The 27200-nt window shown below is 37.3% G+C and overlaps 2 protein-coding genes across 2 annotated transcripts in view; one reads left to right on the forward strand and one right to left on the reverse strand.

Annotated features, from left to right (window-relative positions):
• Positions 1-27200, reverse strand: part of PRKG1 (protein kinase cGMP-dependent 1) — a 1128350-nt gene that overhangs the window by 509589 nt on the left and 591561 nt on the right. The gene's annotated exons all lie outside the window — the stretch shown is intronic.
• CSTF2T (cleavage stimulation factor subunit 2 tau variant) lies at positions 18359-21290 on the forward strand. Its single transcript, XM_081267020.1, has one exon. It carries the CDS (start codon positions 18614-18616, stop codon positions 20474-20476), a length of 1863 nt encoding a protein of 620 aa, XP_081123146.1. The 5' UTR covers positions 18359-18613; the 3' UTR covers positions 20477-21290.

Here is a 27200-nt window from a genome sequence, read left to right on the forward strand (position 1 = left end):
CTCACACATGCATGGAATTGGATTTCTGTTCACAATCCCCCCTTTCCCTCCTATCCTTCCTCTTGTTCCCCATTCTTCTTTCTCTAGTCCTCTAGACTTCTTTTTGCACCTCTATTTATTTATATTTGATGGATTCTTTTTACTTATACATAAAGGTAAAATTCCCTGTGGTATATGCAACTAACTTGATTTTTTAAGAATTCATTCCACACTATCTCCCTTTTCCTATCACTCTACTCTGTCTCTTGATCTCCTTCTTCAACACTACTAATCTTCCTTATACCTTTATGATGGCCTATCTTTCCTTCCTCCTTTCCTTTATTTAACTCTAATTTCCATATAGGAGAGAAAATATTCCACCTTTCAGTTTCTGAGTCTGGCTTATTTCACTTAACATGATGTTCTCCATTTCTACCCATTACCAGCAATGCCATAATCTCATTCTTCTTTATAGCTGAATAGAACTCCCTGTGTTTATACCACAATTTCTTAATCCATTCATCTATTGGTGGGTATGTGACTTTATTCCATAATTAAGCTATTGTGAATTGTGCTGCTATAAACATTGAGGTAACTCTATCTCTATAATATGCTGATTTCAATTCTTTTGGGAAAATACTGAGGAGTGCTAGAAGAAAACATAGGGTCAACACTTTATCATATTGATGTTATCACTGATTTCTGTAACAAGACCCCCAAAGCACAAGAAATAAAACCAAGAATCAATATGTGGGATGCCATCAAATTAAAAGGCTTCTACACAGCAAAGAAAATAACTAAGAATGTGAAAAGAGAGCCTACAGAATGGAAAAAAATCTTTGCTAGATGGGGGATTAATATCCAGAATATATATATAAACTTAACATGAAAAAAAGTCCAATCAATAAATGGGCAAAAGAATTAAAGAGAAACTTCTCAACAGAAGAAACACAAAAGGCCAACAAATAAAAGAGAAAATTTTCAACATCTTTAGCAATCAGGGAAATACAAATCAAAAGCACACCAAGATTCCATCTCACTTCAGTCAGAATGGCAGTCATTAAAAATACAAACAATAATAAATGCTGGAGAAGATGTGGTAAAAAGTGCACTTGAACACTGTTGGTGCAACAGCAGTCTATTCATTTCTAATGGACTATTATTTGAAGCATGTCAAATAACAGGATCTAAGCCAATAAACTGTGAAGTCTTCTACTATAGAATTCCTAAAAGAAAAAAAAAACTATATAGAAACTTGATCAATCAGAACCCTTTGCAAAGGATAATATCTTTATTCTTTGAGCTCTTACCCTGTTGGAACAAATAAGAAAAATAACCTCAGAAATCCTATTTTCACATGTTGTTACTTATCTAATATGAATATGCCTAAAAATGTGAATTCTCTCTTATCTACAATTTTTCAGCTCTCTGCATTGACTGCAACTGATATTTTATGAGAAACGAGCAAGGAGAAGAATAATATCTGCAATTTATATGAATATCAATAGGAAAAGAGTATGAAGGCAGTTTTTCCAGACTGAATCTGTTCTCTTTATGGAGGACCATCTTATCAAATATGCTTCCCAAGAAATTTTGGGGGATAACACTTGTCCTTTTAAAGAACAAAAGCTGTGTAGGTAAGCATCAAGAGCAGCTTGCTGAATAATGGAAATTTTTGAGTATTAACAACTCACCAGCTCTATCTATACTGATTCTAGTAGTTCACATAGTGCCTGTTACCTTGGCAACCCAGTGAATGATAGCAATTACATGGAAATGTGTGTTGTACTTGTTCATTACATCTTTTAGAGGAAGGTCCTGGGAACCTGAAGGTTAATCTACTTGCTCACCTGGGGAATGCTGGGTTATCAGGATAAGTACCTGTTTCCAGAAGCCAGCCTAGGTAAATTTTGAAAAATCTTGTGTGCAAATGTTTAGGTACCAGAACACTAGAGACCTCACAGAGATTGGGGGTGCATGAGCATTCAGATCCCTGGGTTTAGTTTTGAGACATGGGTTTGAGAATGGCAGAGAATATTGCTTCACTGTTAAGTCAACATAAAGCCACTCAAATATCCTCCAGGGCAGTTATTAGGAACCTGGCTGACAGACTGTAAACCAAAAGAGCCAAGTTTCCACCTGATATCCTAAAGGTGTAATTGCTGGTGGAAGCTGGGATGGGTAAATCCTCTCCCACAGGGGTGGGAGGTAGAAACAGAAAAGAACTAAGCAGTAGTAGCAACAGGTGGCAGGAAGAGAGAAACAACAGAGTATCTTTTTTTTTTTTTTACCAAGAGAAATGGTGATAAGAACCCATTATATTTCCAGAGATTCTGGGGAAGTTGTGATTAGACATGTTCAACATCCACACAGCAAAGGCTTGGCATTCATGAGAAGAGAGGTATAGAAGAAGAGGAATCCTGATAATTGCAGTGGAGGTAAGCACCTAAGACAAGACCCACCTGACTAATGACAAGTTTGGAAAGGCCTGGAAAAGGAATCTATATACATGTAAAAATGTCTACATTTTCAGTGAGAGTCTTTAAAGTTAATATGTATACAAGTAAGTTTCCTAAGAAAAGTTTTCAATCATTTTCTCATTCTGACTGTTCACATTGGCTGTTTGAATCATCTCCTCCAAAACAAGGCAGGGTGTACTGTGGAGAGACGATGAGCAGAGTGACAACATGTTACCTTCTTTAGGTGTGAAGAAGTCAACAAGATAGAGAATGCAATAATAGTAACTGCCATTTTAACAGATGGTTAAAGTCATAAGCCTATTGAATCACCTTCTATCCCACTGAATAGTGATATTTTAGGACACACCTATGCCCTCCACATAAATAAATAACAGAAATCATGCTCAAATGGTATGTCTCTCAAAGTGAAAAGTGGACTCTCTGAGAGTTTAATTTCAGATGTTTGTTTCAAATGCAGAATCCAGGGTTCTAATCAGGTTTTTTGTTTATTCTGTCTGGAGGGAACCCAGGTATCCTTATTGTAGTGAGTTCCTACAGGGGTTTTATAATGCATGCTAATTTGACTAATACTCTTTCAAATTACAGCTTTGTATATGAAACTTCACCACTGTTCCAAGTGATGATAGGGAGAAGAAAGGATGGTTTTGTCTTTTGGTTACTACAGGAAGGTGCTATGACAAACTGGTGTATTTGCCATTCTCTGGAATGAGTGTGCATACATACACTCAAGCATATAAAAATTCTGATATTAGCACCTAACAAATTTCTCCATCTATCTCTTTGGTTTGCCATCTGTAGCTTTCTTCTATCTTTAAAGACAAAATAAAGAAAGAAATGCCTGTATTCTCTGAACTCTCACCCATCTTGACTACCCCTCTTTCTTTCTTTGTATAAATGTGACTTAGTCTTCCACTTAATTGAGGGTCATGGCCAGAAGATTAAACTTATCTTTATTGTGGTATATGTACGGTATCTGAAGTTGCTCCTTTCCTCTGTAAAAAGAAAAGTCTGGTTATCCATATGGTAAACATTATCTAGGTGTAAGAAATGAAAATTACAGTGAACACTGACCTACTGGATTTAAATGGTTCTTTTTATATTCCAAATAAAATTTGGCACTATAAACAATGTCTGGTTGCTTTTCTTTTGAGACATTGGAAGCCGCGTAATAATACTGCTGCCTGCCTGACCCAATACTAATACACAGAATACAATCCAATGCAATTTACAAATCTATATAAGCCTGAAGTGTGCATGTTTTAGAGTCTTCAAAACACTTCCACATTCATCATCCCAGTTTTAAAGCTAGAAAATGTTCAATCCATTTTAATACTATATTTATAACCAATGCCTTTTGAACTTTTAAACATGAGGTTTGCCATTTTAAGTATTTCTCTTTACCAAAGCATCATATATCTTAATCTACCCACACTTCTTCCTTTGGAGTGACAGTTTCAATGTGAAACAGCTTAAATTAATAGCCATCTCTGTTCTACTTTTCCCCTCTGTGAAATAATTTACAGTTTCTAGGCACTCTGTTTTTATAAGTAAGCAGCCACTGAAGATTAGAAAAGAATTCAACACGATGAATTTTCTTGGCAAAATAACACATTAGTTAAATGGTATCTATTAAATCACCTGAGCAACTGGCAGCTGGTTTTAGTGCTCTAAATAAATGACAAAACATCCCTTTGGGAGGATTTTTCAATATTCTGCCATGTGGTTATAGATTTTGAAGTTTCTTTCTGTCAGTTTAATGCTGCATTTCTTTACAGAGCTGACAGACAGCTGACAAGCAAGAAATGTTAGAAAATTTGGCTGCTGGTAAAATTTAACAGAATTTTTCTTTGGTGGGTGGGTGCAGTTATTCTGAGTACAGATAAATAAGTTAGAACTTTCAGGAATTAACTATTAATTTCAGTGGATTTGCTAGCAACCATATTGGGCACTCTCATTTGTTACACATGGACAAATTAGCCTGTGCATGCCTCAGTTTCTCTATCCAACCAAAGAAAAACCCTCACAGGGTTATTGTGAGGTTGATGAGCAACTGTATGCAAGGTGCTTAGCACACCATGGCATTGTAATTCTAATAACAATCATTTGGGTCCACAAGGCTGTCTTTCAGGCTGTAAGGAAGAATGTCAAATAGTATTTTGGAGTCTACATATACACACTTGTAGTTGTATATAACAATAATGGAAATTAAGACCTTAATTTTCCAAGTAATATTGTGAATAACAATTAAAACTTTATAATAATTTTAATGCATAAATGTTGATGGAATTCAGGACACCTTGTCCCAAAATATGGCACATTGGTATAGACAAAGCAGAAAGATGACGATAACATTCCACAAACTTTTCTCCCTTGAAGGAAGTCATAAAGCCTGGGAAGATTTCCCAACATTCCACTGAAGCAGGTAACAAGGTCCTCACGTGAGAGGTGCTCTCCCTACACCTGGAGAAAGGGAGCTCAAACCACAGACACACCAGGAAGAATCTAAACAAACAGGCTTTGCTACATTGCCCCGGCTTATTACCATTGGACCATAACCCTTTTTTTCTCTCAGCATTCACTACCTCTCCTTCACTCTTCCTCAAACCTAGCATAAAAACGTTAAGGTTTGCCTGTTTCCTTGGATCTCCATTCCATAGGAAGTTTCCCATACCACATAAAACTTACATTGAATATGTTTGTATGTTTTCCCCTTGTTAATTTGCCTTTTGTTTATAGGGAACTCAACCACAAGTTTGGGATGAGGAAAGAAAAGATGTTTTTCTTCTCTACAATGTATACACAAGATTATTTAAACAGAAAAGGAAAAAATGTAAACTCATTAGTCCCATGGTTTATTGCAGTCTTTGGCCTTCTGGATCAATTCCATTTAAATGTTTACTCCTATCTTCACCCACAACTCAAAAGACTCTTCTGCCAACTTAACTTTTCCAACAATCCATCTCATCTACATTCTCATTCAACTTCCCACAGTGAGTAACTTTTATAAATAAGAAAAACTGTTGGTGCTTTTTAAAAAGGAAGTAGACAGAAAACCCTGCAGCTTTGAGGTGAGCAATCAGAACTGTTGTGGGGCCACCAGGAGGATAGCCTAAAGCAGAGGGGACTTCATGTGGTTCCCTAAGGTGCTGTTCTTTCTATGAACAGAGAGCCCTCTTCTACCTACATAATGACCAGCATATGCGCTTACACTTTGAGTGAAAGGAGGAGGTCAGAATGTGATAGATACGATGCACAGAACTACAGAAGCCAGAGAGAAAATGACATATTTAGGAGAAAGTATGTGAATAAGAAAAGTGGGGCCGGGCACTGTTGGTCACGCCTGTAATCCCAGCAGCCTGGTAGGCTGACGCAGGAGGATCATGAGCTCAAAGCCAGCCTCAGCAACTTAGTGAGGCCCTAAGCAACTCAGTGAAATCCTGTCTTTAAATAAAATATAAAAAAGGGCTGGAGATGTGGTTCAGTGGTGAACTCCCCTGAGTTCAATCCCTGGTACAAGAAAAGAAAGAAAAAGAGAGAGAGAGAGAGAGAGAGAGAGAGAGAGAGAGAAAGAAAGGAAGGAAGGAAGGAAGGAAAGAGGGAGGAAGGAAGAGAGAGAGAAAGGGAGGGAAGGAAGGAAGGAAGGAAGGAAGGAAGGAAGGAAGGAAGGAAGGAAGGAAGGAAGGAAGGAAGGAAAAAAGAGAGAGAGAAAGAAAGAAAGAAAGAGGGGGAGAGGGAGGGAGGGAGGGAGGGAGGATGGTTTAGGAAGTAAAGTCCTCAAATAACACAACTAGACATTTAGTTACCCAAAAAGGGGAACTGCAATCTTTTAACAAGTTTCTCATTGCTGAGGGCCATTACCAAGTAGAAATGACGCATCAAAATTTCCTTGCTAGCGTACCCCATGTTAATGATTTCGCTGTTGACATTGCATGTTAGGTGACCCTGCCCAAGGACGAGGGTGGATCCAGGATTAGGGTGTATCCTGCAGTTTGAGGAAGTATCCCAGTCCTTGGGTTTAGGGCGTTCCCGGTTTAAGACAAGTTTAAGGCGTTCCCAGTTTGAGACCTTGGATTTTAGGGAAGTTCGATGTTGAGGATTATTGCTGCTGGAATTAGGGCGTTCCTGCTGCCTAAGCTCCTGTTGAACTCTCGTGAGATTCAGAGAGCATTTTGGGAAATAAGCCTCGTGGAGTAGGTGAATTGGGCGGCAGCAGAACTGGGATTGCCCCAGAACGTGTGTGGAGGCGGTGTGAGTTCGGGAATAAAGAATTGCTGTTTGAATCTACAAAGCTGTGTGGTGGCTCGTGATTCTGTGCCCAGCCAAGACTGCGGCATCTCATTCTCTCTCTCTCTCTCTCTCTCTCTCTCTCTCTCTCTCTCACACACACACACACACACACACACACACACACACACACATCAGTATATATCAAGGCCCATCAGAAGAGCTAACTCTACTATCCCTGGTTAACAAACTATTATCATGTTTCACTTGCGATCAGAGAGTGGTGATCAAAAGGATTCTCAAATTTGCTTAAAGTACAAATGATATTTGAATTTAGTTGTAATAAGTAAATAGTAGCCTTAACTCTATTTTTATTCATGTTGTACATTTTGTTGAACATTGTTCTCAAGAAAACATGCTTTAAGAGTTTAAGAACTCTAGCCAGTAAAAGACAATAAGCTGTTCATTGAATCAGTAGCCTGCCAATGATGTGCTGCTCACATCAGGGGCTCACAGGCTCACAGCCCCTGTTTTTCAACAGAGGAGCATATCAGGGGTTGCAGACTGGCTTCTGGAAGAATGCAAGCAGTGATCAGTCCTAACCCCTGTCCTCAGGATATGTAAGCACATAGAATTTGGCATAGTAAAAAGAAGTCACAGTCCTTTACTCAGTAATAAAGAAAATAAAATCCTTTTCAACTTCAACCTCAGCAAGAGGGTCAATGGATAAAAAGCACTTATGCTTTTTGTTTTCTATATGCTCTCAGGAAATCAAACACATCAAAAACACATTTGGAAACTGTCTGCTCAAATCCGCTATTCTCTATCTTGTTTGACAGAAGAGAAACTCCTTGCAGGCACAGCTGTTCTTCCTTGAATCAGAACATCATAAATCCTCAGTGAGAGTTCAAGAGAAAAGCTAATGAAAGTTTCTAGTGAAAGTTCTACTGAAGGCAGGAGACACATTTCAGCTCACATTTAAACTCCCTTATAGTGGAAGTCAGTGTCCACTTTCCACACTGTACATACTCAATAAGTATTTACACACATGCTGAATAAATTTTAGTGGAGTAATTAATAAAATAGTATTATTAATTACTGATCCTCACTGATCTAAAATGTCAAAAGAAGTTTCCTTTCTAACGAGGAAGCGTACATTTTCCTGTCTTCCCACATCTCCGCCTCCCCATCTGCAGACACCTGCTCTCAGGAGGATTTCTTGGAACCTGGCCTCCCCATGGAAGTCCTGCTGGTGATAATGAATGCCAGCAACAATTACCCAGTCTTGGTAACTTGGCAGCAAACTCCAGACCACTAAATGGGAAGGGAAACTTTTGCACTTTCTTTCTCCCTGCAGGTATCAACTTCACTCTCTGGACCCCTCAGGGCTCTTGAGCAACACACACAATTCCATTTTCAGGACTAACAAAAGACTCAGCTCCAGAGGAATAGGTCATTTGTACTTCCCTGTTTCCCTGCAGGCACTTGTTTTGTTGCCCAGAACCAGGAGGGAATTGGCCAACACCTGGAGGCCAGGGAGAGGAAATTCTCTGATTGTACTGCCCTGTGAGAAAGTAGATACAGCTATTTCAACGTAAACGTCAATTGATTGTATCAAGATAATAAAAAATGAAAGCACTGTCATTGTATTATTGTGTCATTAAACTGTCACGAATAGAACTATCAACATTTTTATATGAAGAAAAGAGGAAAGAGTTTGATATTTTAAAATGTATATTCACCTTTAAGAAAATCATACATAATTTATAGTGTGAACTTTCTGAAGATCATGAATTAGGGGCTAATATTTTTTCCACTAATATCTGTCAGGCTATTTTTCTGTCTATAAGTCATTATTTTAAAATATCTATAAAATTATCCATTTGGGAAACTAATATTGTATCTTGCAGAGACAGAGGGAATGACTTAGAGGAATGTTATTACTAGTACAGCTGCACAAGTGGGCAAAATAAGTAAAAATCCATATCTCCAAGATTTGCTGCCATAAGCCCAAGAATCCCCTCTCTTGTACCTGTCCATGACCCAGCAGGTAAAGGAAAGTAACACAAACACTGTTTATAGAATTCCGCCTGTTCCAGCTGATTGCTGGACCCCTTTACTCAGTTGTTAAACAACCTCACCATCTCCCTGGCTCCAAACTGAGTCATAGATAGACATCTAATATGATGGCTATCCTTATAGGAAGAGACACCAGGGACAGAGCCATACAGAAGAAAGAACACATGAAGACACAATGAGAGGGCAGCTGAGAGGGGTCTCAGCAGAAACCAACCCTTTCAACATTTTTATATTAGACTTCTAGCCTCCATAATAGTGAGAAAAAATTTTCTGTTGTTTAAATCACCTAATCTGTGGTATTTCATTACAGCAGCACAAACAGACTAATTCATGGTCTATAAGTTCTGAAAGGTAATAGAATTTCATTAAGATATTCACAACCCCTTTCTCACTGTGAATACAGTTGGTCTCTACACTTGTACCCCCAAAGTATTAGCTATCACATTCCTATAGACATTGGATTTTATATTTTTATCTGTTATCTAACTCCAGATTCCCTGGAGTTAGATAACAGATTTAAAAAAAAGCAAAAGCAAACTTAAACTGGCACTCCTGAAATAATGTTTTTCAAGGATCACTCAACTGTGATAAAGAATCCAAAATATATCATCACACTGGTTTTTTGCTGCTGCTGTTCCTAATGTCCTGAGCCCCCAGTCAAGTATTTTAGAAAGGCCTCTGTCCCATAACTTGGCATCATTGTGGGCTCATTCTCAAGCCAACCTTGCCTCAGAAGAGGGGCAAGGTTGTCCAAATTTCTGGGAAAAAAATGGTAATTCAGATAATTCAGACATTTCTCTAAAGGTGCGTATTGGATTGTTCTGATCAAAGGGGAAAACAAGATTTCAAAGTTGGCCACCTTAGACAGGTATCTTTGTTGAGGACCAATTTTAGAGTTTTTACTTTCCACAGTTTCAGAGGCCACTTCCCTTCTCTCTGCTAGTTCAGGTGACGGCTTGAAGCAAGAACAAGGGAGCTGCTCAATTAGTTATGCCTGCTTCCTGTCCAAATAGTTATGCCTTTCCTAGTTGAATAAGTGGTCATCTGCCAGCACACATTCAAAAGTAGTAATCCTAGTGACATCTTGAACTTGGCTCTGAGTGTCAGGCCAATGCAGCCCTGAATAAGCCTGCATGCAACACAATGTTCAGGCAGGCCCTTTCATGAAAAGGAATAAGTCGAATTAGAGCTGACTAAATATTTGAAAATATCATGTCATGGTTTAGTTCGAGGACCTAATGAGAATCAAGATATCAGTAAAATTCTTAATCCTGTCGAATCCAGACGGAAAATTACCCATGTACAATTATACATCTACCACAAGTTAAAATGGCTGGGTTACTCATTTTAAGGTTGTCACTACACATTTTTAAAATAATGTAATAGGACAACAGACTATTCATTTATCAAATCCAGCCTGTTCAGTGATAAAAATGAAGATGTAGACACCAAAATAACATAGGCTAAGACTTGTGTCTCTTTCCACTGACAATGGTACTTCACCTACCACTACTGTATAACAAGTGTGGATTAATAACTACCATGTGATAACAGTAAAAATAAAATAAACAGATCACATATTTCATAAAATTCAATCTAGGTAATAATATTTTATTTTAAAAGATGCTGAAACCGAAGTACAGAGAGGCTGATTTGTCCAAGGTCAATTTTCTTGCCAACTCAAGTCTTTTTAAAGTCTGTGATCTAACCTCTTCATGCTACTGCCTAAAATCTATGCTCAGCTAGGCAAGCCTGAAGCTCTAAATCCCACAACAAGCTAAGTAAGCAAGCATGCATTTGATCCTTGCCCAGCCCCATTCCTTTCTCAGCCCTTGCTATACTCAACTATTAAAAAAAAAAAAAAAAAAAAAAAAAAGGATCTGGTATGCTGACCATCTGTAATTCCAGTTACTCAGGAGGCCAAGGCAGGAGGATTCAAGATTCCAGGCCAGCCTGGGCAACTTAATGAGACCCTGTCTCAAAATAAACAAGACTGGGTATGTAGTTGTGGGCTTGTGTAGCATTTATGAGGCTCTGAATTCATCCCCAGCATCTCTCTCTCTCTCTCTCCACATGGGGCGAGGTGGGGAGAGTTAGAATACACAATCCTCTTCAGGGAGAACATTTGGCTCAATCCAAATTCTAGTTCTAGAGTGCATATTCCCATGGGCCCCAAAATGATATAATATTTGTTTTTGTCTTGTCAATAAAAGTTATTCATCATGGGAATAAATAAATAAAATTTACTATTTATTCTTCTGTAAGTTGCTTCATATTAAATACATTATATTTGGGGGAATTATGTCACAGACCAACTTAATTTGGAGTTTGATACATTTGGGCTTATGGAAAAGGTAGTCATTACCTATGTCACCAGATGTTCTCTGAAATCCTTTTTTTTTTTTACTATATATCTATAAATTGAAAAGAGAAACATTTTCTTAATTGGTTTACACACCTTGTAGTCCATCTGTTGCCACAGCACTGATTGTCATGTCAAAATTATAATTAGTTATACTTAGAGATAATCAGGAAGAAGGCCAAGGGAAACTGTGTCCAGGCCTCAATAAACTGTGATTACTGGACTAATTGTAAAATAGGAAGTTTAAATTCCAGAGATCTGGTTTCAGGTTAGCTATGACACTTCCTAGATGTGCATCCTTGGGCAGCTCATTGAATAGAATAATGTTTTCAAAGCTTGATTTCTTGAGTCAAATGGTGGGTGCTCAAAACTGTTTTTGCCAGTTAACATGGGCATACCCAATAACTTCTCCAAGTCTCTCTTCCTTTGGTAAAAAATGGAGATTCTATGACTGCAATTTCAGAGATACTTCTAATACAATACAGTAAATCTAAACACCAAATCAATACCTTTATTTTAAAAGGAAAGTCATTGAGGTGCATATTGAAGGACAAGGATTTAGACATGGTGACATAAGAATAAAAAGTGGGAAAAGAGGCATCTTCAAAAAAGGAACAGTATGAGTAAAAGCCAGAAGGTGGAAAAGCACAGGTGCAAAGCATGATACACTTTAGCCAGAGAAGAATATGTGGAGGCATGGGTACAGGTGATGACAATGAAGCCACTTAAGAGAGAATGTTAAATGTTGCAAGAACAACTGCCACAATTTAGATAAATGATTATAAAGGAGAGCCCAGGGGCTTGAGGTTGTAGCTCAGTGTCAGAGTGCTTGCCTAGCCTGTTCCTAGGTCAGTGATAGTTCTTCCAGGTTACTACTTGATACTATAGATATTTAATGAAGTATGCAGAAATAGAAAGTTTGATTCTCAGAACTGCTGTGGGGGGGGGAGGTGAGGGAGGGAGGGAGGAAGAGAGGGAGAGGGAGAGGGAGAGGGAGAGGGAGAGGGAGAGAGAGAGAGAGAGAGAGAGAGAGAGAGAGAGAGAGAGAGAGAGAGAGAGAGAGAGAGAATATGAATGAATGAATGCCCAAGATTGAGGGAAGGGAACCCAGCTTCAAAAAATATACAAAAACAGATTGGATAAGACTGGTATTCTTAAACGTCTGTCATTATTATTCTGTGTTCATATTTCAGGGGAAAAAAGAAAAAAAGAAAGCTTGCTAACTCTCATATCAAGTTCACCAATCTGTTTATCAAAACATTTTTATCATCAGTCCCAGAAGCCACCCTTTTATCATTGCACTTACCAATTCTTTATTGGTTTCCTCTGAGAGCATCAAAAATATCATATCCCAATTTCAGGCTATTTTTACCTTATGGTTTATTCTCGTAAATAGAGGTGTTTATCTATACCAGATTATAACCCATCCCTAAGTTTCATTTCCAATAGTAAGTCTACCTTGATGATATAGACTTTCCACCTTTTTCCATTTCTGCATACATCATTAAATATCCATTTTATCATGTAACCTGGAAGAATGATCGCTGATCTAGGAACAAAACGACAGGCATCCTAGCAGTTGATATTTTCTATGACTTGGAGCCTGTTATTTAATGCAGCAGGATTCCTTCTGGGTAAGATAAAGGGTCTGTGAATTAGAAGTCTTTAAAGTCGCTTGTCATTCATTTAACAGATACAGTGAGCATCCACCTCTGGTAGGCTTTTTCCGAGTTGCTGAGGATACAGTGGTGAAGATAAAGCATGTATGTCTATCTATGCTATAATTGTCTCACTAGAGTACAGTGGTTCTCCAACGCTATGGAACATTAGAATGACCTGGATAGCTTGTTTAAACAGATATCCGTGCTTCTGATGCAATAGGTTTGAAGTAAGGCCCCAGATTTTGCATTTATAAGGAGTTTCTAGGTGATGCTGATGGTACTGATCTAGGCACCACACTTCAAAAATTTCAGTTCTAGTAGACTGTCTTTTTACCCTGCTTATTTGCCAGTGCTTGGAATAAATATTAATGGAATGAAATAATAAATATCAGACACTTTTTTTGTTAATTGATAAAAAGGGACCCAGATAGAAAAGTCATGATAGAATTCTATTAAAAAGGAAAAGGATTATTATCATTAGAAAGATAAATTTAAAAAATAGTTTACATCCACAGGAAAATAAAATTACTTTCAACTTAGAGGAAAGGGGACGAAGATTAGGGAAAAATCTGGTTGGAAATTATTTCTTGAGGGACTCTTACACTTATTTCAAAAAAGACCCTGGGGTTATAGGTGCAACTCAGTGGTAGAGCATGTACTTAGCATGTGTGAGGCCCTGGGTTCACTTCCCAACATCGGAAAAAAAGAATACCTGTAATTTCTCAAGTATATTTAATATGTGTCTAGAATTTGTCTACATAATCTATGATGAAACTTTTTATTAATATTTTTATATTTTATATAGATTTTGAGGGTCTACTAAGTATGTTTTGATATAATTGATATTTAGAAATATTTGAGTAACCTATTTTTGCCAAATCTGGGAGAAATCTGGGTGATTTAGTTGTATAATTCTGTTCTTTGTTGAAAACAAGGAATATTTTTAGTTAAGGTAGTGATTTTCAATTTTGATTTATAAAGATGTCCAAAGCAATTTCAGTGTAAGAGTTTATAGTTTCCAAAGGTGATTAGTTTGAAGGACAGCTCCATTTGGCCATAAATGCTTTATGTGTTTGTTTAAAAATCAGTCTTAGAAAATTCGATATCTTGACTTATTGACCAACACCTGAATATAAAATATACAATGTACATTTTTATTCAGAACGTATGCCATGCTATATCTGAAGTTTAACCTTATGGAAATTAAAAAAAGAAAGCCTTATAAAATTTACATTATTCTACAATATTTATGAAAAATATGCACTTACGCTAGAAAAAAAAGCATTTTAGAACTTCCTAAGAGCTATTAGTTATTCTGGGGCTGCTCAGTTAAAAAATATTAGTTTATGTGTCCTAAGTTTCACTGGTCCTACATGACGGGGGTCATATCAAACCATTTTCTTTTTCCTAAGTTGAAGTAGGGGAAATAGAAAGAACATGGAAAGAGAATATGTGACAAATATCATACTGTAATCATAGCTTCCCCTTTCTTGTTTGTCCCCAGTTTCCCAGTTTCTCAGCTACCCTAATAAGTGTTCAGAAAATCTTCAGTATGAGATCAGCATGTATTAGCTATATTTCATCAGCATGAAAAACTGATAGACTTAAAAAAAAATCTCTCAACACTTGTTTTTTTTGTACCAGGACTTGAACCCAGGGCCACATCCCTAGCCCATTTTTATTTTTTATTTTGAGACAGGGTCTCACTAATTTGGTTAGAGCTTCCCTAAATTGTTGAGATTGGCTTCCAACCTAAGATCTTTCTGCATCAGTCTCCTGAGCCACTGGGATTACAGGCTATATCTCACTTTTTTTTTTTTTTTAACAGAATGTACCACATTTAGTTTGGCCAGATACAAATGAAGGAAAACAACTTCTAATCTCAAGAACCAATTTTTTTTTTCTTTCTCTCTCTCTCTTTTTTTTTTTTTTTTTTTTGCTGGCGCTGGGGATTTAACCGAAGCTCTTATGCTAGGCAAGTGCTCTATCACTAAGTCATGTTCTCATTCCAAGAACAAGTGATTTTTAAGTATTTCCCAGGTGAGTAGCACCAGCTTTGACCAACTAATTAGAAAGGCAAATTGTCCAGAACTACAAAAGCAAGATCTGACTTAGAAAGCCCTGACTCTAGGTGGTTCTGATGCATGCTAAAGAATAAGGGCTGCTTGTTCAGATACTATCATTGATAGTGTAAAGAAATGATCAGATAAACTGTGTAACTTCCTATAAATTTTTACTATTTATTATAATCACTATCATCCTCATGATTACTACAGACAAAATTACACACATACTAATTGTCTAAGATATACATGGTCAAAATGTACACACACACACACACACACACACACACACACATACACTGTAAGGATGGCCTTAGGCTTTAGCCTAAGCAACTCCATTTTAAAACTCCAGTTTGAAACCTGCAGTCTCACCAGGCACACCCTCAGAGCCCTCCAGTATGGCCCTTAGGCACAAACAAGTCACTTCTCCCCACCCTGACAAACTCTGAGTAAAGTCTCTGGCATGTTGCCCTTTGCCCTGATAAAAGTGAGAAGCAAGAAAATCAGGGTGGGAACCACCAGACCAGATGCTTTTAACCTCAGGATGAATGATATCACTGAGAAATCCAGTAGCAGCTGATAAGAGATTGAAAGGGTGGTCAGAAGCCCCCAAATGTAGTATAAATGATGGAGCAAATTAACAGACCTTCAGCCAGTCAACACTGAAGGCACACAAGCCTGAGAGCCTGATGAGGATCTAGACTGACATCCCAAATCTTCTCATCTGCGTGATCCTCTGCGTTGTTCTCACTGTTCTCTACAGCATCCTCTTGACTCTGGTAAGAAAAGGACTTCTCCCTAGGCCCCTCTCTTCAACCCGTCATCAGCTTCACCACAGGAGAAGCCTGCCTTTGTTCCAGATCTGATCACCATGATCCGAGTGAGTGTGCATCTGCTGGACTTTGAGACTAAGGCCTGAGACGCTTGAGCTTAGCATGCAGAGGAAATGTCTGCCATGAGCCTGTCATGATTAAGTGTGTTTGCAGTGCTTAGAATTTATCTAGAATTGTTTTGCTGTGAATTGATTATGTCTATTGAAGTACCTAACATTAACGATTGTCATGTTCTTGATTAAGAACCTATAGAGGCCTGGGATTGAGGCTCAGTAGTAGAGTGCTCGCCTAGCATGTGTGAGGCCCTGCGTTCAATCCTCCGCACCACATAAAAATAAATAAATAAAGGTATTGTGTCCAACTACAACTAAAAAATAAATATTAAAAAAACCCTATAGAGTTAAATTGTATTGAGTGATTTGAGTGAATAAAACATTGAAAAGGGCAGAAGTGTGTGGATATTCTTTATTTCTCCCCCCACCGACTGCATAAGTTGTACCTTTTGCCCATCACAACACCCACACACACACACACACAAAAAAAAAAACAACAAAAAACATGATTTCTCCTTGTAAAAGAATGGTATAGAAAGCAGACAAGTAGATTTTTTTTGTTTTGTTTTCTGAAATGACACTAACCTTAACTACCTCTATCCTTCTTTATCAGGAACAGAAAAAAATAGCAATATTACTAGTAAGAAGCTATTCTGTTTCTATGATTTAGTAGGGAAATTTTATAGGTGATATTGAAAATCTTATCACTTGAAGATATAAGTTGTCATGTGTGTTGGCTGAATAGCCATGTCCTATACTCTTTAAAAGAACTATTGAGCATGGCAGGAAAGATGGTGGAATGAGATGGACATCATTACCCTAGGTACATGGTGCAACACTACATTGTATACAACCAGAAAAAATGAAAAGTTGTGCTGCGATTGTGTACAATGAATCAAAATGCATTCTGCTGTCACATATAGCTAATTAAAATAAATTAATTAATTAATTTTAAGAAAAGAACTATTGAGGTTCTGGAGTTGTAGCTGAGTGGAAGAGTGCTTGCTTAACACATGTGAGGCACTAGGTTCAGTCCTCAGCACCACCTAAAAATAAATTAAAAAATAAAAGAATAAAAAAATAAAGGTATTGTGTCCACCTACAACTAAAAAATATTTTTTTAAAAAGAACTATTAAAACACTTCAGGGCAAATGAATGTTTTGTCTTGTTTATAGCTAAGCAGTCATACTCATTTCAAATCTTCTCATTGGCCTCGAATATTCATGATATTCAATCATTTACTAAAATTTGAAGTTCCATGAGCTCCTCAAAAGTTTAGATTTCAATGATTCTGGGGTTTAGGAATTAAGTCATAGACTCTGGAGCAGTGCAATACACAAAAAGCATAATATAATCCATGTAGGTAGTTTTAAATCTTCTATTAGCCACATTAAATAGGTAAAATAAAACAAGTGATATCCAAGTCAAATTCTATTTCATCAAATAAATAAAAATATATTCAAAATGTCAGCAATATACAATTGTTGAGATATTTTTACAGTTTTTGTGCTTAAGTCTTCAAAATCTTGTATGTGAGCACACTCCAGCTAAAATGATAATCTTAACTGGAAAAACTTTATTTAGAATAAATAACATTTATCATTGCTTAGTAGATTGCATACCCAAAGTATTCCAAATGCTAAAAACTTTCCAGTGTCTACCTGAATATGTTTTTATATTGAAATAAAAATATTAAAATTCAATATCACAGTCACAATAGTTACATTTGAAATATTCACTGCATGTGACTAGTGACTATCTTTTAGGGTAGCACGTTTCTGGGACTATATCAGGAGGACTGGGAAAGAATTGCTTTGCCTCTAACTGGCTGCTTGGCCCTGGGTAATTTACCTAGCTCTCTCTAAGCTTCAGATCTGTGCTCAAATGGGTGTGGGACTATACTCAATGAATTTGAATTTCTATCTCAGATATCTGTAGCAAAATCTAAGTCATTTTTCTTTTCCATAGTAAGGTGGATTCATGAGTTTGTAATAAAATTTAGAACTAAATTAAATGCCCACAAGAATAGCTAAATAAATTCAATTAATTCATGCTCTGCGGCCACAGAATGCGATTATTATCCGCTAATTAATATTACAAGCGATTAATATTGAAAGAAAAAAACAGCCTGTATAAACACAGAAAAGCCTGGAAGGATCGGCCACCTAAGTAACATTTATACTGAGCAACAGGGTGGGGGCGTAAAGAAGCTGGCACAGGTCTCAGCTTGTATTTCTGGGCGGTTAATTTCCAAAAAAAAAAAATATTTTCCAAAAAAAGGTATTACTTTTGTATTTTAAAGGGCAGATCTCAATTACGCTTTTTAAATGAATACACTTCTACTTCATAGTCTGAAATGTACTTTTAAATACAGTTTAAATGTATTGTGCTAAGGAGAATGACTATGTAAAAATACTTCTATCAGATCAAAAACCACGGCCGCTTTAAATTAGCTTTCGGTTGGCGGTTTCCCGCTGGTGGAACGAAAACAAAACCGCCCTTGACGTCAAGGGAGGCGGACTCTCTCGGTTACCATGGTGAAGTCTATGCGGCCATTTTTACTCGGGTCAATTCAAACGGAGGCTGTCATGGTGGGGGTGGGGCTTCAGAGAAAGTCTGCAGAATAATAGATGGGAAAGGAATTATGCTTCTCGATAATAACCGGCTGAAAGAATCACACAAGATCCGGCGCTGAAAGCTTAACCAAATTAGTAGGACGTTGAGACGTAGGTTCTGCGAAGAAGCGGAACTTTGCAAGTGGATCTCTAAGGTTTCTGCCCGGATTTTGAGAGCGGCTTCCTTCGCTCAGCGGAAGTGTGGGTCACCAGAGGACGACTCTTACAAGAATCCGCTATCGGCTGTGTGCACAACCGGGATCATGTCTAGTTTGGCGGTGAGAGACCCGGCAATGGATCGATCGCTGCGTTCCGTGTTCGTGGGAAACATCCCGTATGAGGCAACTGAGGAGCAGTTAAAGGACATTTTCTCGGAGGTTGGTTCTGTTGTCAGTTTCCGTCTCGTATATGATAGAGAGACGGGAAAACCCAAAGGTTATGGCTTCTGCGAGTACCAAGACCAGGAGACCGCGCTTAGTGCCATGCGGAACCTGAATGGGCGTGAGTTCAGTGGGAGAGCGCTTCGGGTGGACAATGCTGCCAGTGAAAAGAATAAGGAGGAGTTAAAAAGCCTGGGGCCTGCAGCACCCATCATTGACTCACCCTATGGGGACCCTATCGATCCAGAAGATGCCCCTGAATCAATTACCAGAGCAGTTGCCAGTCTCCCTCCGGAGCAGATGTTTGAGCTGATGAAGCAGATGAAGCTCTGCGTCCAAAATAGTCACCAAGAAGCTCGAAACATGTTACTTCAGAATCCACAACTGGCTTATGCGCTTCTGCAAGCACAAGTAGTGATGCGAATCATGGATCCTGAAATTGCTCTGAAAATTCTGCATCGCAAGATACATGTAACACCACTGATCCCAGGCAAATCTCAGACTGTGTCTGGCCCTGTGTCTGGCCCTGTGCCTGGGCCTGTGCCTGGGCCTGGCCCTGGCCCTGGCCCTGGGCTATGCCCAGGACCTAATGTTCTACTGAACCAACAGAATCCTCCAGCTCCTCAGCCTCAACATTTGGCTAGAAGACCTGTAAAGGACATTCCTCCTCTGATGCAGACTCCTATCCAGGGTGGAATTCCAGCTCCAGGACCAATACCTGCAGGAGTTCCTGGACCTGGTCCTGGTTCCTTAACTCCTGGAGGAGCAATGCAGGCACAAGTTGGAATACCAGGAGTTGGTCCGGTGCCTTTAGAACGGGGACAAGTACAGATGTCCGATCCTAGAGCTCCTATGCCTCGTGGACCCATGACTGCTGGTGGCCTACCTCCTCGAGGACTGTTAGGAGATGCTCCAAATGACCCACGTGGCGGGACTCTGCTTTCAGTTACTGGAGAAGTAGAACCCAGGGGTTATCTGGGTCCACCCCATCAAGGTCCCCCCATGCACCATGCCTCTGGTCATGACACCCGTGGCCCTTCCTCTCATGATTTGAGAGGAGGGCCATTATCAGATCCCAGATTGCTAATTGGAGAGCCTAGAGGACCCATGATAGATCAAAGGGGTCTACCTATGGATGGTAGAGGAGGTAGAGATTCTCGTGGGATGGAGGCTCGAGCCATGGAAACAGAGGTCTTAGAGACAAGAGTGATGGAGAGAAGAGCAGTGGAAAGTTGTGCAATGGAAGCTAGAGGGATGGAAGCAAGAGGCATGGATGCAAGAGGATTAGAGATGAGAGGCCCTGGCCCAGGTTCAAGAGGCCCCATGACTGGTGGAATACAGGGTCCTGGTCCCATTAATATAGGGGCAAGTGGTCCTCAGGGACCTAGACAGGTCCCAAGCATTTCAGGAGTGGGAAATCCTGGAGGTGGCATGCAGGGGGCAGGTATACAAGGAGCAGGTATGCAGGGAGCAGGCATACAAGGAGGAGGAATGCAGGGAACAGGCATACAAGGTGTGGGCATACAAGGAGCAGGTATGCAGGGGGCAAGCAAGCAAGGTGGAGGCCAGCCAAGCAGTTTTAGTCCTGGGCAGAGTCAGGTAACTCCACAAGATCAAGAAAAAGCAGCTTTGATCATGCAGGTTCTTCAGCTGACCTCAGATCAGATTGCCATGCTGCCACCCGAGCAAAGGCAGAGTATCCTGATTTTAAAAGAGCAAATCCAGAAATCCACTGGAGCGTCTTAAAAGGTTTTTAAAAATACTTGGTTGTAGTTTCATAGAGTTTATTCTGTAGCATAGAAAATGGGTGCAAAAAAGCTGATTTCTGCATCCCTACACTTTAATGATAGGGTTTCCCTCCTAGAACCTAATGACATTTCTCGTTGTCTTTTGTGTTTTCATTTTTAATTGAGGGTAGGGGGTGGAGGGAGTGGGGCTGTTCACTTTTAAGTCACTGTAAATATACAAAAATAATTCTGAAAATGGTTATACTATACCAAATAAGATTACAAAGAATGCAGCAATATTATAGTCTCTGCACTATGTGAACTACATTTTTAAAATATTGGGTAAAACAATGTGAAAACTGCACATAAAGACTAAAAGGCAACCTGTTAAATGTTAATGTTTAAGGATTTTTGGTTGTATAAACATTTACCTCAAAATATAAGATATATTTTTTGGTAAACCATTCAAAATACAGAATCCTATTTTGGAGGCAATACAGCTTTGTATTAGATTAAACATTGTTTTAGTTTTGGAATTATTTTGAAATGTTAGGGCTAACAGGATGAGTTTAAATATGTGGTTTTAGAGTTTTTAAAAAAAGCTGTTACCTGAAAAATCAAGGAATCCACCTGGTTTAATGTAGTTCATGTATACTTCTCTTCAGAGACAAGCAGTATTCTGCCCTGGCCCTGGCTGTGATGATTTTACAGGGATAGTTCTAGGATAAACCAGGTTACTTAAGTCTCCTCTGATGAGACCCAGTAATTTCTCAGTACCTTCCTGTTTCTCAAGAGTCTTTAAGCCCTAAATCTGAATCTGAGTGATTCTTACATCCTTCCCAAAAATCAGTGTCAAAGGACCATCTGAGTGAGGAGGATACACAGCACTGGGCTTTTCATAAATAGTGGAAGGTTTCCTTCAGTAAAGCTCCCAGTTTCCTTGTAACTAGCTTCCACGTATAGATGGTATCCATTTGGTCAGTGAGAATCAGGAGTTAAAAATCTTAGTCTCAACATTTAGCATGCCTTTTTTTCTTGTTTCATAAACTTTTTTTCTATTGCCACTGTATCAGATCATTGAGGCAAAGATAGGTAGAGATGTTCTAGACTGAATACTTGCTCAGTTGACTTATTACTCACTTTTGACAAGTCATTTAATCCTAATAACTTATCCATAAGATATACTTAAAATCAATAGGAAAGTGGAACTTAACACGTTTCCTTTAGAGGTACCATCTAATTTAATTTTAAACCTTGAGGATGTGGACACATAAACAGTCTAAGTAGTAATTAACAGAAGAATAAACTCCCAGATAACCAGGTGATTTTCCTCTGGAGAAGGAAACCCAGTATCTAGTTACAGAAGGAAAAATATCTTAATACAAGGACAATACTGACACTTAGAATTGAAGTTATTTTCCTTTTGCCAAGCTTTTACATTAATTAATTCTCATTTTACAAAGTTTTCATTCCTATGCTGTTCTTTGTTGTTTGCTTTGCTCTTTGTTGTGGTGGTTTATACTGTTAAATTTCTTGTGTTTTCTGTTTCTCCTGTGTTAGAGAAGATAATTCACCTGTGTATGTGCGAAAGTTCTAGTTAATATTCATTTAGAGTTTGGCTTGGTTACTTTGAAATTGTAGTTGCTTTATCCTAAAGCTTTCACTGAAGGGCTCTAGTTGTGAAAACTGTTACATTACAGTCTTTGTTCTAGTAAAATCTCTGCATTGTTTAATAAAAACATTGTACAATTAAGGCTGATTTCAGTTTTCATTTTTAATTTGAATGAATACATTATTTGGAAGTTTGTTGTTCTTACGAGATAGGCCAGGGCCTGATTACTTTTGTTAATTAAAAAGACAAAACAAATGAAAAGTGCAAAAAATTGATGAAAATTCGTTTAGATCCATTATCATCCATACAGTTCAACAGTTGAAATAACTATAAAGCATGTGTTACTCTATGGTTTGTATCAGAAGCAATATCTTGTTGATAGTCAGATGTTAGGCTTATGCTGGTGTTTCCCACAGAGAACTCTGTGTTAAGGAGCAGCTTACAGGTATCTTCATTACTGAAACACTATGTTTACTTCTAGCCCCTACTCCCATATTCCCACTGCCAGTAGACTATAAACTCTGAACATAGGAACTATCTTACTCATTCCTGTATTCACTATTGAAAAATCACAGGTGGGAATAAAGGGCAATTTAAAGTGTCTTAGGGGAAAAAATTCTCATTAAGAGCACTTAAGTATGGGCTGGGGCTGGGGGCTCAGTGGTAGGGTGCTTGCTGAGCAAACGTGAGGTCCTGGGTTCGATTCTCAGCACTGCATATAAATAAATGAATAAATAAAGGTTCATCAACATCTAAAAAAAGTATTAAAAAAAAGAACACTTGGGCTGGGGATGTGGCTCAAGCGGTAGTGCGCTCGCCTCGCCTGGCATGCGGGCGGCCCGGGTTCGATCCTCAGCACCACATACCAACAAAGATGTTGTGTCCGCCGAGAACTAAGAAAAAATAAATATTAAAATTCTCTCTCTCTCTCTCTCTCTCTCTCTCTCTGTCCCCCTCTCTCTCACTTTCTCTTTAAAGAAAAAGAAAAAAAAAAAAGAACACTTAAGTTTACCTGAGAGGATTTAGATTAAAAGAAATGAGTTATAAGGACTATTTGCATAAATTATTAATTAGAAGTATGATAAAAGCAAACATTTGAACTCTGAAAAGTTAATAAGATAGCTTCTCTTCATTTCCAATTAACAATCTCAGTGTTCCAGTATTAATATAGGAAGTAGAGAGGCTTATTTAATTTGATAGTAAAGAATAATTCAAAGAACGCATGTCTGCTACAATCAGAACCTTCTGCATTTTACTACACAACCATCAATTACAACTCTTGGCATCCAGCATTTTTCATAACATAGAGAATACAAATGCAATCGTAAATTCATTCATAATAAAGGTTGAAGATGATTGGCCATGTTTTCTTTGGTGCTTATTCCTTTTGGGGCGTACATATTTCTTGGGATTATAGAATGATAAATCAGTGCCTTCCCACCAGTCTTCCCATTTCTATCACTTGATGGTGAATACAAAAGTGTGTTTTAACATCTGCTGATTTTCTAGGATTTCTAATATTTGGAGTTGAGCTATAAGCCTATGTCAATCTCGGGCAAAGGTAAGGCCAATGTAAGTGAGATTTTATATAACTTTTCAAAGATAGTTTTCAGATTTGTTAGAAAGGCATTTTTTAAAAAGCCCTTATAATCAGCTTGCAAGGCTTCTTGCTTTTATCATGCTGTGATGGGACATTACACTTACAGAACCTAATTTTCTATGGTGTGTCAAGCTTTTCTCTTAGTTTTGATGAAGTCTAAGGATAATTATGTGGATCAACCTAAATTGGGAAAAACTGAATTAATCACAGACCTCTCACTGCTTTATTTCATCAGCTAATCTTTAGACAGACTTCCCTGGTTACCATTTGCTTTTCTCATCAGTCTCATTAAGAATGCTCTGGCTGGGTATGGTGGCACAGGCCTGTAATCCCAGTAGCTTGGGAGGCTAAGGCAGGAGGATAGCAAGTTCAAAGTCAGCCTCAGCAATGGCGAGGCACTAAGCAACTCAGTGAGACCCTGTCTCTAAATAAAATACAAAATAGGTCTGGGATTGTGTGGCTCAGTGGTTGAGTGCCCCTGAGTTCAATCCCAAGTTCCAAAAAAGAAGAAGGAAAAAGAAAGAATCTCTGTAGCCAAAAACCAATTTATATTTAAAGAAATGAACTATTAAATTATTAAAACTCTTTATACCTAATATAACTAATATTGGCAAATATAAAGTGGATATATGATTCTGATATATATATATAGTACATATATATAAATTTTCTAATCTTAACAAAACTTTTCATATTTTCATTTGCTTTTATATTATTTTCACATCTAGAAACAAAAGTTTACTCCTTTGGTTTAAAATTCACCATCACAAATGTCCATATTACAGATCATTTTTCTCATGATATATTAACTCTCAGGCTTCTTGTTGATATTTTTCTATCACAATATTACCTCAGTAGAGGGCATGCACTATGTCAAAAGTGATACTTGAGGTAGTATTTCAAAAGTAACAAACTAGGTACTTATTAAATACTATATATAGGAATACCTGGATATTTACCAACTGTAAAGAAAGGGGTTACTTTACAAGTAGATATTAAGACCCAAAGATAGGTAAGTAATCATCAAGGAGTTAGAACAAAATTCATAACAATATCAGCCATAATGAATTTTGTATGACTCGGTGTAATATTTGCAGACATTTGAAATGAATCAGGTGTGTCATAAAAAAAATAAGCATTTAGAAACATATTACATAGTTATCTCATGGAAGTAGAACAGATTATCTTTTGGGTATTAAGATATGAAATCAACAGTTTTCCCCAAATTATTATGTCTCCTTTATTTAATTAGCTGTCTTAATCAGAATTTTGTCTTGTTACATTAAACATATCCTTTTACAATTCTGCAAAATCTGTTAACCACTTCAATGTATTTTTCAATTTGTGATTGTACTACTACCTCACCTTATTACCTGGAGTCAATATGAAGCAACCTGAGCCAGTTTAGGAATCTACTTGTTTTTCCTCTGGACATTAAAGTCTTCAAATTAATCTTCCTTGGAAAAAATATATATCTGCTATAACTCAGTTCCCAATTTCCCTTGTTTTAAGCATTCATTTTAATATCATTGATCATGTACCACATGACAAAATGGTACAGTTTGAGTTAACAATATAACAGAAAGCCCTAAATTGGGGCTTTTGGTGTATTAGCATTCATAAAACCATACTGTATGTCACAAATATCACGCTTGTTCACAGTTAAATCATTTTAGCTATATAAATTAGGACTATTGCCAGACAAAACTTTGTTTGAGAGAAGTAAACAATTAGAATATATTCCCTATCATTAGCTAATCCTATATCCAAAATGATTTCATTTTTTAAATACTAATCAATCAGAAAAAAACCTACTCATCTATTTTTAGCAACAGAGAAATTGTTGAAACCTCCAGAATTACTATCCCCTAAAGTTTTTAATATCTTGGGATAAGGATTCTCAAATTGTGGCCTTTGAGCCAGTTGAGCTTGCAGATATATTTTGTTGACCAGCCCAATTTTCTCAAAAATTTTGAATTTGAATGCATATTTTTCCAATTTGGTCATAGGTCAGAATTTTTCCCTATGGTATTATACTTGGCTTGAGTCACAGTCAATCCCTATACTTTAATTTTATAATTATTTGCTTTAACTTTGTATAAACATGTAGTTATTAAAGAGAAACTATTGGTATCTAATTTGACAAATATGAAACAAATACTTGGCAACTGGTTTATCAAGTGTATTTCTGCAAAGCCAACCATGAAAATGTGTATTTCTGAAAAGCCAACCATGAAAATAAACAATAACCCAGAGCAAATAAAAACAACAATGACAGATGATGAATTTTGTATAAATAGATTTTCATGAAGGAGACTAAACAAAGGGATGTTCTGAGATGTTAACCCAATCAGTGTATTTCTCCCATAAATCTTTTGCATTTTTAATAAATATTAACCCCAAATGACTGCATCTTATTTTTTAATTAAAATGTGTTTATAAAATAAGATTAATATTAATAGTATTAATATTAATAATATTAAATATTAATAGCTCTAGAATGAACATAGGTCTAGTAGACAGAATAGAGTTCTTAAAATATATCTGTTATATAATCCCAGTAGCTGAGAAGGCTCAGGCAAAAGTTCACAACCAACCTGAGTAACTTAGGCTGTAAGCAACTTAGTGAGACCCTGTCTCAAAATGAAAAATGAAAAGGGCTAGGGATGTTGCTCAATGGTTAAGCATCCCTGGGGTTAATTCCCAGTACCTTAAAAAAAATCTATTATGCAACTCCCATATAGCAATTATAGTGATTTAAAAATAATAACTTCCTGTTATTCCCTATGCAAAACCTTTTATGGTTTACATTGCTTATAGAATAAAATATTTTCTTGACCTATAAAACCTTAGTAATTTCCTTCTTCACTTTGTCAGCATCAGAGTCTATCACAGCCTCTTCACTCATTGCTACATCTATTGTGTATATAGCTTCAGCTCCTCAAATTTGCCAAATACATTTTCCATATAGGCATAAAAATAGGTATAAATGTAGTAACAGAATATGAGTTATGGTTGCAAAAATAGAAATTATTTATATAAAAATTATGTTGAATGTTTTAAGGCATGTATATATTTATCACTTCAATTTTGTTTGTAGACCAGCTTATGCCAAGTGTACTAATTTTTATAATATATATGTATACATATATACATATATGTATATACACACATATATATATAATAGATATATTAACATAAGTATAAAAAAGGTTCTTTTTATGAAAATATATTGAAAGTTTTGGTAAAGTTTTATAGAAGTAAGTGACCAAAAAATGGACCATTGTTAAACTCTGTAGATGTAAGATAATTTCAAAACATAGGTTTAAAATCTTAAAATCTAGAATTATATACCCACATACTTTCTAAGTATTCAAATCTTCATTCCATTTAAAGGAAGTTTGAAACTGGCAATCTTTGACAACACACTATGTCCAAACTTCATTTTTCTTGGGAATTTTTCAGATAATGGAGGAAAAAAAACTTGAAGTTTGGTGTTGCCATAGTAATCTATCCTCTATCTCCATGGGT

The sequence above is a fragment of the Spermophilus citellus genome, assembly GCF_964194105.1.
Source record: "Spermophilus citellus genome assembly, chromosome: 15".
NCBI classification, from domain to species: Eukaryota; Metazoa; Chordata; class Mammalia; order Rodentia; family Sciuridae; genus Spermophilus; species Spermophilus citellus.

Excerpts from the sequence above, each read along its gene's own strand:
- CSTF2T (XM_081267020.1), top strand. The coding sequence starts at position 18,614 with ATGTCTAGTTTGGCGGTGAGAGACCCGGCAATGGATCGATCGCTGCGT.